Raw genomic sequence first — 14,523 nt, forward strand, 5'->3', positions numbered from 1 at the left:
GTAGTTTATTCTCATGGAAAAAGTTTATAATGCTGACATGATACATGTATACGTGAGCAGACGTGCAGTTATCGGTTACTGTTTTATTGTTTGTTTTCCTCAACAGGAGCCAGCAGTGTTCCAGCATTTTTTTCTGAAGATGACTCTCAGTCAAATGATTCCAGTGACTCTGATAGCAGCAGCAGTCAGAGCGATGACATAGAGCAGGAGACCTTCATGCTTGATGAGCCTCTGGAGCGAACCACAAATAGCTCACATGCCAATGGTGCTGCCCAAGCCCCCCGTTCCATGCAATGGGCCGTACGTAATACCCAAAACCAGAGGACTACTAGCACTGCTCCTTCTAGTACATCAGCCCCAGCAGGCAAGTCTGAGTAAAATGCATACATGAATGTCAGTTAACTCTGTCTTCGTTCCTTTGGTTTTGTTTGTTCTCTTAAGGAGGAAATCTTATCTGCTTGTCTTAGAAGGACAGTGCTGACCGGTCTTGGCTGTTGCAGTTCTTTTTTAATTTAAAAAAATGAAGGATCTGTTACAGTTCTTAAGATATGAAGATGCTTACTGTAGCTTGTAATGTTTTGCTAGTTACAGTTGTGATGTCAGTAATATATACACGTTTATTTCTAGGAATCTTAATTATATCAGTCAATACAGAAAATATGTAGCAAAGGTTAAATAAATCCATTAATGTCATACCTTCTTTTATGTTTAGCAAGTTCAGCAGGCTTGATTTACATTGATCCATCAAACCTACGTCGGAGTGGTACCATCAGTACGAGTGCTGCAGCAGCAGCTGCAGCACTTGAAGCCAGCAATGCAAGCAGCTATTTAACATCTGCAAGCAGTTTAGCAAGAGCATACAGTATTGTGATACGACAGATATCTGATCTGATGGGTCTGATTCCCAAGTACAATCATTTAGTATACTCCCAGATCCCAGCTGCAGTGAAGCTAACTTACCAAGATGCAGTTAACTTGCAGGTAAGAACATCCAAATCTCTGTAGAGAAACAATTTCAGTATAGTTGGGTTTTTTTAGGTAAAATCACAGAATTGTTGAGGTTGAAAGTGACCTCTGAAGAATGTCTAGTCCAAATTCCCTGCGGGGTCAACAGGATAAGGCTGTTCAGGACTGTGTCCAGTTAAGTTTTGAGTATCTCCAAGTATGGAGACTCCACAACTGCTCTGGGCAACCTGTTAGTGTTTGACAACTCTTATACTAAAAAACCTTTTTCTTGAGTTTAAATGTACTTTCCAAGTATTTCGGTTTGTGCCTGTTGCCTCTTGTCCATTCACTGGATGTCACTGAGAAGAGTCTGGCTCTGTACACTTTATTTTTTTTTCTATCGGGTATTTATACACACAGATAAGATTCTCCTGAGTTTGTTTCTTGAGTCTAAACTGTCCCAGCTCTCTCAGCCTCTCCTCATATGAGAGATAGTGTGGCTGAAGTAGCTGGAGTTACTAATTGCATTAAATTGTTCATATTTCATATACATACATTCTTTAACACAAAATTTCAGTTGTTTTTTTTTTTAACTAAGTCTGACTGGTATCTAATTAATAGTTAATTCAGCATTGACTGCTTTAGAGATATTGGCAATCTCTACTAGAGATCTTTTGCCCTATTCTTTTTGACGTGAACTGTTGAGTCTCTAAAAGAAGAAATTAATAAGGGCGAAATAATTAAATGAGATAAAAGATTTGTACGGGTAAACGTACTGTTCGCTGTCCCTTCTTTCAGGGACATGATCATCCTTTCCCTGTTATGTATGTATTTTTTGGTACAGTGCTCTTGACTGTCGGTTTTGAAAGTGTATGTAAAATGCATCTTTAGAGAAAATATGTGAAAAGGAAGACTGGTATCTGGCATGTATAGAAAGACATTTCAGAGACTAACAACACAGAAGGAACTTCAGTGTGTTCAGAAAGTATGTATCAACTTGCATGTGGGCATAGTGTATAGAGTAAAATAATCTGTACTGAATTTAGTACAAAAATCAGCTGTCAGAATAATACCGCTGCTTTGGGGAGCTCAAGAAATCAAGTTATGCTGTTTTCTGTTAGCAGTACTGTGTGCTGGGATGTGAAAACCGGGTGACAATATATTTACTTGTAATTGAGCTGCAAAGTATTTTTATGGCTCTGTTTTCACAGTGTGATGGAAGAAAAAGGCTTCTGATTTGGGAGAGGAATGTTACAAAGATATTCTGGGATCCAATATTGGGGGACATGCAGGGAAAGAAATAAGAGGACATGGTTGTGTTATGGAGGAGACTAAAATCGGTTGCTGTTCAGGAGATTCTTAGTGGAAAAATACTCTCCATTGAGTAGAGATGTTTTGCAAAGGTTACCAGATCAGTGCACAGGAGAGCTGTCCAGCCGAGGCAGCAAGAGATTTGTATTAGCATGTGAAAGCTTGACAGCAGAGGTTTCGTTTGGATACAGAGATGGGATTGGGACAGTGTTTTGTTAGTTTAGTGGATACAAGAAACTTCAAAGTGGAAGAGATGTTTTTGAAGACCAGAATGTAGAGGAATGAAAAAAGCAGGATGATGTTGGATAAAAAACCCAACAGGTCAATGAAATTAGCAAATGGCAAGAAAAGCAGGCTCTGGAGCCAGTATTGGGAACAGGTGAAGAAAAGATTGGACCAGGAGAGATTTGTATGTAGACATAGTTCTCTATGCAGGTCCTTGTCTTCACTGAGCAAGTTGCAAGCGGTGAAGAATGGTGAAAGATCTGGCTGGTGAATGCCATAGCATGATGAGGGCTGTTAAAGCTACTAGAAAGTCAGGAATCGGACCAAAATCCCCAAGATGTGTGCACCTGGGAGATGCTGAGTGGTCATAAGATGAGGAGTAGAAGAGACGCCCAAAAGGGAGAGAGGGATGGTGAGAATGCTTTACAGACACCAAGGCATTAAGTGATGAGAGCTGCACACCATTGAGTAAATCGGCAGTCTCAATAGAGCTTTTGGAAACGGTTCATTGGTCGTTCTTGAATGTGGTTTTACAGACTCTTTGTTTGTAGGGAATCGGGTGTAACTGTAAAAGCCATGGTGGAGGCTTATGTTGAGATTGCATTCTCATCATCTAGTTCTATTGTTTGCAAAACTCATTAAATTGCCTTTTCTATAGAATTACGTAGAAGAAAAGCTAATTCCTACTTGGAATTGGATGGTTAGTATCATGGACTCTACTGAAGCTCAGCTGCGTTATGGTTCTGCGTTAGCATCTGCTGGTGATCCTGGGCATCCAAATCATCCTCTCCATGCTTCTCAGAACTCAGCCAGAAGGGAAAGGATGACAGCCCGTGAGGAAGCCAGCTTAAGAACACTTGAAGGACGAAGGTATGAAAATAGTTTGATTACTGCATGCGATATGAAATACCAGTTTTACAGTCTAATCTTGTTCACTGACATTTTAGGAATCTAATTTTGTAATGCAGCAGTGTAGTTACTGTTTTGATTTAAGTTGGCTTCCTGTGTTGTTGGTACTGTGGTTTACTCTGTGCTAGATTCATCTCGAGTATTAACTCATTATAACATACTGCATCTGAGCTGCTTATAGTAAAGCAGAAAACTGTGATTGTTACTCCTATCATCACACTGGCTTTTGTGGGGGATTTTTAAAGTTTTTGCATCAATTTTTCAAATATAGAGATATATGCAAAGCATGTGTTCTACTGTGATGCCTAATCTCTCTGTATTCAATCCTTTTCTTTTACTAGACGTGCTACTTTACTGAGTGCCCGTCAGGGAATGATGTCAGCTCGTGGTGATTTCCTCAACTACGCACTGTCTTTGATGCGTTCTCACAATGATGAGCACTCGGATGTTCTTCCTGTTCTAGATGTCTGTTCACTAAAGCATGTAGCATATGTTTTTCAAGCCCTTATTTATTGGATTAAAGCAATGAATCAACAGACAACATTGGATACTCCTCAGCTGGAACGTAAAAGGTATTGAGGCTGACTCATAGAAACAAAAACTTTTGCAAAAGTGGTCTATGCCCTTTTGTTTCAGTCACTGGCATTGGTACTCAGCAGCTCATAAATATATACATAAATGTGTGTGTAGTAACATGCAGATTATGAAAAGAATATATATAAGGGTATATAATGTATGTATGTTTGATTGATAAGCCTGTTGCAGTATCCTGTTCAAATCTTTTTATGGTGATGGCTGTAAAAAGTTTCCTTACCAATGGAACTTGAGTTTGATTTTTAAGTCCATGACAGTGCCTCTAAAAGATGTACTTTGGACAATTTCTCAGATGAAAAATGCCATCTGCTCCTCACATTTAACATGGTAACTTATTTAGAATTGTCAAACATGTTAAGACTGACATGGGAGAAAATGTCAAAGTCTGGTATGATGGGCTTAGTAGTTCTGTTTTCCATTTGTTTCTGGATATTTGAGACTTTAAAGCACAGTAGGGAAATCAATAGCTGAAAATGTCCTTAAGTTGAAAATCCCTGCTTCTTCGCATTTATTACTTTTTAAAATGTTTTAAGATTTTTTTAGAAATGTTCTTTGATTTGAAATGGCAAATAATGATCATAGAAATGTCCACATGTTGGTAGTTTACACCATCTGTTCCCATTTCTTACTAAGTTTTGAGGTAATGTACCTCAACAGTCCTAGTCAACAGTTAAATAAATACAAATGTTTGCCCCTTTCCTGCCCCTAATTTTCAATATCGCAGGTTGAACTTAACTTTTCCTTTTCTTTACAAATTTAGTAACTGTATCAAGGTATCGATATTTTAAGTATATATGGGACTGCTGCTTTAGTTCCAGTGTTATGTTCAACATATCTTGGTAACATAAGCATTGTTATGACCTCAGAATGTATACCAGAAGATGTTTGCAACAGTAGTTCCCTCACAAGTAGGGATGATTTAATACAGTAACTGAGTTTTTTTGCTGGCTGACTGGAGTAGTTAGAGCTGTGGCCTGTTATTGCCTTTTCCAGGCAATAACATACTTCTGGAATCTGCTTTGTCCCCAAAAATTCACATATTGAAATATGTCAAATAACTGTTCATCAGAGAATTGCAAATTTCCCATGAAATGCTTGTAAAACTTTGAAGGCCTAGACCTTTTCAGTTAAAGGTGAGTTGTTCAAACTCAGTCAGTTGCTTCTGTTAGATGACATTTTAGTTGCCTGTATGAAACAAAATTTTATCGATCTTCATCTAGTTTCAGAATATATTTCACAATGCACAAACTGCCAGAAATGAATAGTAATCGAAGTTCTTGATCCTTTTCATAATACAGTGAAATCCATTTCTTTAGTGTGCATCCTGCAGACTTACCTTCTGAAATGTGATCACTGACATTATTTTTAGAGGACTAGGCTTATTCTACACTAGTATGTCGCTGTAGAGACGGACAAAGCAACACACACACACTCGCATGGGTGAACAAGCAGCTAGGTTTTTTATTACTAAAAGCATGCATTTTTATGTATTTCAGGTGCCTGAGTGTTACAATATAATTGGTCAAAAAGTAGTTTTTAACATTGGATAACCTTTATCAGTTTCCTCCCTGCTTGCTTCATCCTGCTATGTAGTCAGCAGCTCCTTGAAAGTTATTTGCTTTAAACATAGCTTCCTTATCTCAAGGATACACCGGAATCTTTCAAGGTCAAATTCTTCTTCAATCAGGTTGTCAGCAGACCAGCTGCCTTCCCTGACATCAGTAAATTTTAGAATAGTATTCACTTACATATTTCTTTCACTAATACAGGGTTCCTAGGATTTTTTATATTGACATAGTCTTTAAAAACAAGCATACCCATCACTGTCTGAAGCTGTAACTTTTTAGATTAAACTTGGTAGGTGGCCTAATGGCTATAAGGGTAACTGTGAGTAATGTGATGAGTGAGTGTGTAATGAGAAGTACTTTGATCTTTAGAGTTCGTTCGTTCTTGTTATGTATAGCTCTCAAGTACACTTACTGATTATACTCTTGCTTTTATTGTTTGCTACACATGTAAATGTTTTGCCTAATGTTTTCTTTGAGAGGATTAACTTTTTTTTTTTTAAAGAACTCGGGAACTTTTGGAACTTGGTCTTGACAATGAAGATTCAGAACATGAAAATGATGATGACACCAATCAAAGTTAGTATACAGAAACACTTCTGTATTATGCCAAAATGAGACACTTTCTTAGTGTTTTTTCCCCTTTAGCTAGCTGAGACTGAATAAGTTTTTCTACTTGTATATGTTACATTGAAGTTGCATAAGATTACCTTACCATTGCTATTTTACCAAATTTCTTCTGCCATTGCCTGTTCTCATTTCAGGGCCCTCTTTTTGTCTCCTTTCTCTCTAAACTGCAGAATTTGTGCCCTTACTTATCATTCTAATCAATGACAGAATTTAAAATTTGAATCGGAGTTAACCTGATTTTTTTGATCTGATGAAACTGCTGCTGAAAATGGTAGAATGTATACTTTATACAAAGTACATATAGTGTAGGAGTGCATGTTCAGTAAAGTTAGTTACAGTAAAAATATTTAAAGTGATGGCTAAGCAACTTAATAAAAATACAGGATTTGTGGAAACATCTTGTAGAAGTATTAAATTTGCAGAGATGCTCCTCCAGTCAGATAGCTAAGAACGAAGCGTATTAATTCTTGTTATTTTAAATCATTTGCTTTTATAACTGAAAATTGAATCAAAATCTTCTTTGATATTTAGGTGCTACACTGAATGACAAAGATGATGACTCCCTCCCAGCAGAGACTGGCCAAAACCATCCATTTTTCAGACGATCAGACTCTATGACGTTCCTTGGTTGCATTCCACCCAATCCTTTTGAGGTTCCTCTGGCAGAGGCCATTCCCCTGGCAGACCAGCCCCATCTATTACAGGTGACATCAGAGATGGTGTTGTGGAAGAAAACTGCAGTTTGCTTTTTCATTTCTAACTGAAGTATATTATTTACCCAGAATGCTTTTGTTAATTTTCAGCCAAATGCTCGCAAAGAAGATCTGTTTGGCCGACCCAGTCAGGGTCTGTATTCATCTTCTGCCAACAGTGGGAAATGCTTAATGGAAGTTACAGTGGATAGAAACTGTCTTGAGGTAGATTTAAAGGTTTTATTATTTTAAACAATAGGGTAATTTAAGCTAGTATTGTCATTCATTAAAAAGACACTTTAATGTTTTCAGATAGAATCTTGAGTAGCTTTCAGAATAATAATTTAAAAACCCAGTAAGTGTGAAAACTTGAAAGTATGCTTAATTTTTTTTTTAAATGTAGGAACTTTTATGATTACTGATCCATAGCAGATTTCTGGCAATATTTTTAAAGACTGCAGTACAATTCTGAGTTAATTTTGAAATGCCAATTATATAATTATTTGTGATAAAAAGAAATAAATCTCCCTGTAGCCCAGTAGATTTGACTTGCCTCCAGACTGAGCATTAAATGACAAGCATATGAAATGCAAACATGAAGTGGGAAAATGGTTTTTGTATAAGAAATATAAATGATTGAGGTTATTGTGTTTTAACAGGTCAATTACAGTTCTCACTTTTGTGTGGTTTAAAAATTATATATAAATATATCCCAAAAAAGCCACCTAGCCTGCTTTGAAAGTGCAATTAAATTTTATTTCTCCTTATTTAGGTTCTTCCAACTAAAATGTCTTATGCAGCCAACTTAAAAAATGTTATGAGCATGCAAAATCGGCAAAAGAAGGAAGGGGAGGAACAGAACGTGCCTACAGAAGAATCTGAGAGTTCCAAGCCAGGGCCTTCAGCCCATGATCTTGCAGCACAACTGAAAAGCAGCTTGTTGGCAGAGATAGGATTGACAGAAAGTGAAGGGCCACCTCTCACATCTTTCAGGTAGCTTGAGTTAAAAATTACTCAATGAAATATCACTGAACTGATAAAAGGATATTTGGGACTCTGAAAAGTCTTTTTAAATTAAAATGTGTACCTTACTTTAGTTTGAATATGTAGTTTGTGTTTGATAGATTTTTAAAATGAACAGTTGAACAGACTTCAAAGACATCTGTACAAACTGTAGTAAAAGTCCTTTACTACCTGCTGCAGACCTACTATGATGCCAAGTAGCTAAGTTTAAAAATTGGAATTGACAGCTTGCCATCTGTGTCTGGTGATACTGACCACACTTTATGCAGTTAGGGATTGAACTGCCCTCACTTTGAATTATAACTTTTTTCTAAAAAAAATAAGGTCTTGATTGAAGGGAGACCAATAACTGAATTCCATGTAGCAGTGAAGTTACATGCTTTGAGAGTAATTTCTCTTTGGAATCCAGATTTGTCTTTCAGCTGAAACTAAGCAGCTTCATGTCCACAAACTTACTGTACTGTGGTGTTGTTTATCAGAAATAAAGAGCTTACTTGAAGGCAAAGGGTAAGAAAAAGCAGAAGTACACAAAATGTGTCTGAAATTTAACTTGATTTTGCTTGTCTGTCGTTTTTTCCCTCCTGTCAGGCCACAGTGTAGCTTCATGGGCATGGTTATATCTCATGACATGTTGCTGGGACGTTGGCGCCTTTCTTTAGAGTTGTTCGGTAGAGTGTTCATGGAAGATGTTGGAGCAGAGCCTGGATCGGTATGTATTTCCCGGTGTAAGGGCAATTCCTCTTATGACTAAATTTTGAACCTCCCTCATTATTCTGATTTTGGGTTTTGTTTTTTTTGTTGTTTTTTATTTTAAGATCTTGACTGAATTAGGTGGCTTTGAAGTAAAGGAATCAAAGTTCCGCAGGGAGATGGAAAAACTTAGAAACCAGCAATCCAGGGATTTAACGTTGGAGGTAAAAAATGTCAGTTTGTCTTCTGAATTTATTTTCATTAAAAATTGAATTATCGCACATTGCAGTAACTTGATAGGAGAAGTTGTATTTCTGAGTCTGCAAGCAGGTGTCTTAAACCTTACTGTGTGAGCTGTGTTGCAATTACTCTGTAGTTTTTCACAGTCTGATTAGTATTTTCTGAGTCTATGCAGAAGTGTCCAGAAACTTCTTGTGAAGCTGAAATTCTCTCGGTATGATGATTGGTAAAGAAAATAAAACTTTCTTTTGTTTTTACTAGGTTGATCGAGACAGAGATCTTCTAATTCAGCAGACCATGAGGCAGCTCAACAATCATTTTGGTCGCCGGTGTGCTACCACTCCGATGGCTGTACACAGAGTAAAAGTTACTTTTAAGGATGAGCCAGGAGAAGGCAGCGGTGTAGCACGAAGCTTTTATACTGCTATTGCACAGGCTTTTCTGTCAAATGAGAAACTGCCAAATCTAGATTGTATTCAGAATGCCAACAAGGGTACCCATACAAGTAAGTGATGCACAGCAATTAATCTACAGATAACATTCATAAAAGCCTTGGATGCTTTTTTACTTTGAAATACTTGGCATTGTCTCAGAGATTTCTCTTGTTAGCTCAGCACAGGAACTGTGAAAATTGCACATGTTACTTCTCTGAGGCAAGGAAATGGCTTTTTTTTCCTGCTTTCAGAAACAAGAAGCTCTTGTTTTTCACAAAACAAAAGTCTGCATTAGAGGCTCTCTGCTTTTTTTGAGCATCTTTCTCTCCAGTAGGTAATAATTGTCAAGATTTTAGCTAGTAAGAGTTTATACATTTTAATGAGTGCTCCATCTGGCTTGTTACAAATACATTTTAATGTTTTTGAAAGTATATATAAACTCTTGAAATATTTTGGCATTTGTAGGTTGGTACAAACCTTTCAGGTTCCTTAAGTTTGGCTGAAGTCCAATCACTACTTTAAGTGAAGTGGTTCTGTCTCGTTGATGTCTTTCAAGCCATCTTCCAAAACTGCGTCCTCCTTACATTGAAACTTAGGAGAGAGAAATATAAAGATGCTTAAGCTTATGAGGTTTTTTCCTCCTTAGGTCTGATGCAGAGATTACGAAATAGGGGAGAGAGAGATCGGGAGAGGGAGCGAGAGAGAGAAATGCGGAGAAGTAGTGGCTTACGAGCTGGTTCTCGGAGAGATAGGGATAGGTAAGTGATTTTTAATTTGTTGGAGATACTTTGTCAAATACAGTAATTGCCTTGGTTATCTTCAGGAAAGATACTTCCTCAAATTAAAGGTGTCTGCCTTTTTCACTTTCAGGGGCAATTTACAGGGTAACTTGAAATTCACTATGTACTTTAAAGAATAATTACTCTTATTTTAGCATTGATAGATTATGTCTCAACCATATGCCATCAATCTATCCTGCTAAAACAATAATAAAAACTTGTGTGCTAGAATAAAACTGTGAGGTCGTTTAGAAACAACATTGCCATTGGTGGCGTGTCTGACTGCTGTATCCAAAATTTTGATTCTCTGTTTCTGAATCATTTTCTCCAGGCAGCTATGAGCAACACTACTATTCTACCATAAAAGCTAATGCTATTTTGAACCTGTGTGCAAGTGATATTGTTCCAAAGGATTTTTGCATATTTCGTCTGAAATGAGTACAAACTGTTCTAATTTTCTTAAGGGACTTCAGAAGACAACTTTCCATTGACACACGGCCTTTTAGACCGGCATCAGAAGGAAATCCTAGCGATGACCCTGACCCTCTTCCAGCACACAGACAAGCCCTTGGAGAAAGGCTCTACCCTCGAGTACAAGCAATGCAACCAGTAAGACTTAGCTATCTAATACACTTAATGAGATATTGTTCTTGTAATCTTTTAATCTAAAAATTAATTTCCTTGTCCATTAATTTTAAACATAATTGAAAATACTTGAACTGCAGAGCTGGTTTTGTATTTTTTGGCATTTTCTTAAGACTTTGTTTCTCCAATTTGTCATTTAGCTTAAGAGGTATCTTATAATGCATTCTGTATTTAAAATACCGAAACTTTCAAAGGACTGTATTTGAAAATGAGAGAACTGGAGGAGTACAGTAAGACATATCATTCCTTATCCCTAGGCATTTGCAAGTAAAATCACAGGAATGTTGTTGGAATTGTCCCCTGCTCAGCTGCTTCTGTTACTAGCTAGTGAAGATTCCCTTAGAGCAAGAGTCGATGAAGCAATGGAACTCATTATTGCACATGGCAGGTAAAGTATTGAGGATTTGGATAAGAAATTAAAGCTGATTTTGTGGCCAAAGCACTTGTACCATGCTACATCTAACTCCGATACATGCAACTTATTCCTTGCTCTGTTCTAGATATTTTTCTTTGGACAAGTGACTTGTTGACTTTGGTTTAATCTAATCTGTCTGGTTTCAGAATGTGACAATTCCTTACTGTGAAGTTAAATCTCCCTGGTTTTCCCCCCCCCCCTTTTTTTTTTTTTTGTCAAGGGAGAATGGTGCTGACAGTATATTGGATCTTGGATTGCTAGACTCTTCAGATAAAGTGCAGGTAATGAACTGTTGCACAAATTAAATATACTTAAGATCCAGTTGTATCAGTTAATTTTAAAAATTTAAGCAACTGGAGCCTTCCTTTATCATGCAAGACAAAGTTCTGTTTAATTATTTTGTGGAGTTACCTTTGTTTTTCTTTCTTTTTTTTTTTTTTCTTTTGAAAGGATTAAGCAGTAATTACTCAAAAGTATAAACTGTTACCATTAGGAAATATCATGAAAATTCTTAACCAATGGAACTTGAATCTTTGGGTCTAGTGGCAAATAGTTCATTGATGTGTGTCAATAACTAGAAGTAAGCTTGTTAATTGCTATTCTGACTTTTTCAAAACAGGAAAATAGAAAGCGACATGGTTCCAGCCGCAGCGTAGTAGATATGGAATTAGATGACACAGATGATGGGGATGATAATGCACCACTTTTCTACCAACCTGGAAAACGGGGTTTTTATACACCAAGACCTGGTAAAAACACAGAAGCAAGGCTGAATTGTTTCAGAAACATTGGCAGGTATGCTACTATTACCTTTCTAGTCTGAAAAAATGTAAAAGACTAATATAGAAAATACCAGGAGAGTACCAGCGATCCAAACTGCAAAAACTTCATTACTTTTATGCTCTGTATTTCTCACCTGGAGCTAAATAGTGGGGAATTTGCACACGTCAACTTGAGGTTTCTTTTCCTGTTAAATTTTTATTTCTAACTTTTTTTCAATTGGATATTTTATATTTCAGGAAATATTTTTTTTTTTTAAATTATACATGTACATGATTTTCTTCTGGGGATTGATAGGGCTGGAAAGCTAGCTGCAGCTTGATTCATAGACTATTTTGACTTTTTTAATGTGAATTTGCTGAAAGATCTCCAATATAATTTCTGCCATACCAAAACAAACCCCAAACATTTATTTTCAGAATCCTAGGATTGTGCTTGTTGCAGAATGAACTATGTCCCATCACGTTAAATAGACACGTAATCAAAGTTCTTCTTGGCAGAAAGGTAAGTTGAACATAGAAATTTGGATTTCCTTTAATTACATGAAATCTCATCTTTTAAAACTGCTTTTTTTCCCTAACATGCATGTATTGGTTAGCAGAGTTGACACTGGAACTGTAACGATGCCTTTAAATTTAATTTTAGGAGTATTAACTTTTTAATTTCCTAGATTTTGAACTGAATAGATGTACTAGAAGTCAGATCTTTGAGCAAGATGGAATGACTTGGTAGTCTTTCACTCTCTTCAGAAACAGTTTACTGTCTCTTCCTTTTTCTCTTCTTGAGACTGAAGACTCGAAGAGATACGTGTTGGACAGTACTAGGCAATAGCATCTCAGCTTACCTAAAAGTGTTTTCCTCAATACTTGAGAGAACTCATTGAACTGTAACTAAAATTTTGTCTCAGGTGTGGGTATAATTTAATTCAGAGCAACAATTACCTCAACTTTCAGCAAAAATTCTTCCCCACCCCAGTAAACACTAATTATGTACTGCTCATTTCATGCATTAGTCAATAGCATTGTAAGTTCTGTCTGATGCAACAAACTTAAACTAAGGTTTGTTACTTCTGGTCTTTCCTTAAAAACAATGTTGATCACATAATCAGTTATCCATCGTACATATGGTCTTCTTTAATGAAAAAGGGTTAATGGCAGAAAGATATGCCTCTGTATATTCCCTGATATCTTCCAAGAGAGATTCCTTTGAATTCTTCAGGTTTTTCGTCTTGAATACGTATTCTTTCCCATTAAATGTTGGATACATCAAAGAATGTTTTAGTTGGGTGTAGTTTAGTTAGTAGATGACTTTTCTCTCCAGGCTGCTAAAGAAGCAAGGAACTACAGAAAACAGCAAGAAGTAGACATGGGTATTTGAATTGTTGGAAACTGTGATATGCAGCTACTGGGCCATCAGTCATTTAAATGTGTATATATAGCAGCAGTATGTATGTGTTTAAGTGGAGGGGAATTTTCAGTATTTTGGAGCACTGATGCAAATTGTTTCCATCTTCAGTCAAGCTCCATCAAATCTCTATTGATCTAGGTGATATATAGAAGAATTTGTTTTAAAAAGCCCTATAAATTTTCTTTATAACCTCTATGCCCTTAATAGCAGGAAAGGCTTTACAGATCTATCTTTACATTCTACTAATGCACTTCAGTTGAGTATTCTAATGTACCTTTAAATGGAGGCTGAAAATAGGAGTTTGACTGCCTTTATTTCCAAGTGTTTATGTGCTTTGTTACATGGATTATGTACCGCTGTATGCTAGCACATAGATTAGACACAGATCACATAATTTTGAATATATTCTGAAACAACTGGTATGTTTCAAACATCTATCTTTTTTTATAGGTGAACTGGCATGATTTTGCTTTTTTCGATCCGGTTATGTATGAAAGCCTTCGGCAACTTATCCTCGCTTCCCAGAGTACAGACGCTGATGCAGTGTTTGCAGCAATGGACTTAGCCTTTGCAATAGACCTGTGTAAGGAGGAGGGTGGAGGGCAGGTAAGCACAGCTAAACCTGTGTCTCTGTAGTTTCAGAATTCAACAGCTTATGTATGTTGTAGTGTACATATAATCCATGCTCTTCTCAGATGGAAGACGTAATATGTTACCCTTCCTAGATTCAAATACAGTGTTCCTAGACATTGAAGTGTGGGGTTTTTTTCCTTGAAGGTGATGTAGAGCCTACTATAAAGCCCAGATAGCACAGTCAGTCCTAGGGAATCTTTAAAGCTAAGCTGTAGTAATAAATTTTGCTTGTTTTTACAGGCATATTAAGCAATAAATCACTGCGCAGCATACTGTGTCTGTTGTAATAATCTCATTTCCTTTTTTTCCTTTTTTTATTTTTTTTCTCCTTTTTAAATGGTCCCTGTTACTTTGCCATAGGTTGAACTTATTTCCAATGGTGTAAATATACCAGTCACTCCTCAGAATGTATATGAGTATGTCCGGAAATATGCAGAACACCGAATGTTGGTAGTAGCGGAGCAGCCTCTACATGTAAGTCTTTGGTGGAGTGTTTTTGAAAAAAAAAAGGCAAAAAATCCGTAAGATTTCAGTCAGTTAATTATTTTCCTCATTATGGTATTGCTAATCAGGTTTCTTTTGTAGTCTTGACAGCTTCATTAAAAA

At 36.8% G+C, this 14,523-nt stretch overlaps 1 protein-coding gene across 15 annotated transcripts in view; it reads left to right on the forward strand.

The window, feature by feature from the left end:
- Window positions 1-14,523, forward strand: part of UBR5 (ubiquitin protein ligase E3 component n-recognin 5) — a 90,366-nt gene that overhangs the window by 72,306 nt on the left and 3,537 nt on the right. For 10 of the 15 annotated variants that reach the window (XM_074814411.1, XM_074814428.1, XM_074814484.1 and 7 more), the window contains 19 exons: window positions 107-368; window positions 717-981; window positions 3,140-3,351; window positions 3,732-3,962; window positions 6,055-6,128; window positions 6,711-6,883; window positions 6,962-7,096; window positions 7,644-7,864; window positions 8,483-8,603; window positions 8,710-8,817; window positions 9,086-9,329; window positions 9,905-10,016; window positions 10,502-10,646; window positions 10,940-11,070; window positions 11,318-11,378; window positions 11,717-11,892; window positions 12,297-12,381; window positions 13,735-13,890; window positions 14,278-14,391. In XM_074814411.1, coding sequence (XP_074670512.1) covers window positions 107-368; window positions 717-981; window positions 3,140-3,351; window positions 3,732-3,962; window positions 6,055-6,128; window positions 6,711-6,883; window positions 6,962-7,096; window positions 7,644-7,864; window positions 8,483-8,603; window positions 8,710-8,817; window positions 9,086-9,329; window positions 9,905-10,016; window positions 10,502-10,646; window positions 10,940-11,070; window positions 11,318-11,378; window positions 11,717-11,892; window positions 12,297-12,381; window positions 13,735-13,890; window positions 14,278-14,391 — 3,026 coding nt within the window. The remainder of the gene's footprint in view (window positions 1-106; window positions 369-716; window positions 982-3,139; window positions 3,352-3,731; window positions 3,963-6,054; window positions 6,129-6,710; window positions 6,884-6,961; window positions 7,097-7,643; window positions 7,865-8,482; window positions 8,604-8,709; window positions 8,818-9,085; window positions 9,330-9,904; window positions 10,017-10,501; window positions 10,647-10,939; window positions 11,071-11,317; window positions 11,379-11,716; window positions 11,893-12,296; window positions 12,382-13,734; window positions 13,891-14,277; window positions 14,392-14,523) is intronic. The other 5 variants (XM_074814466.1, XM_074814530.1, XM_074814541.1 and 2 more) reach the window with 3 other exon arrangements.

This window comes from Strix aluco, chromosome 1 (genome assembly GCF_031877795.1).
Source record: "Strix aluco isolate bStrAlu1 chromosome 1, bStrAlu1.hap1, whole genome shotgun sequence".
Classification (NCBI taxonomy): domain Eukaryota; kingdom Metazoa; phylum Chordata; class Aves; order Strigiformes; family Strigidae; genus Strix; species Strix aluco.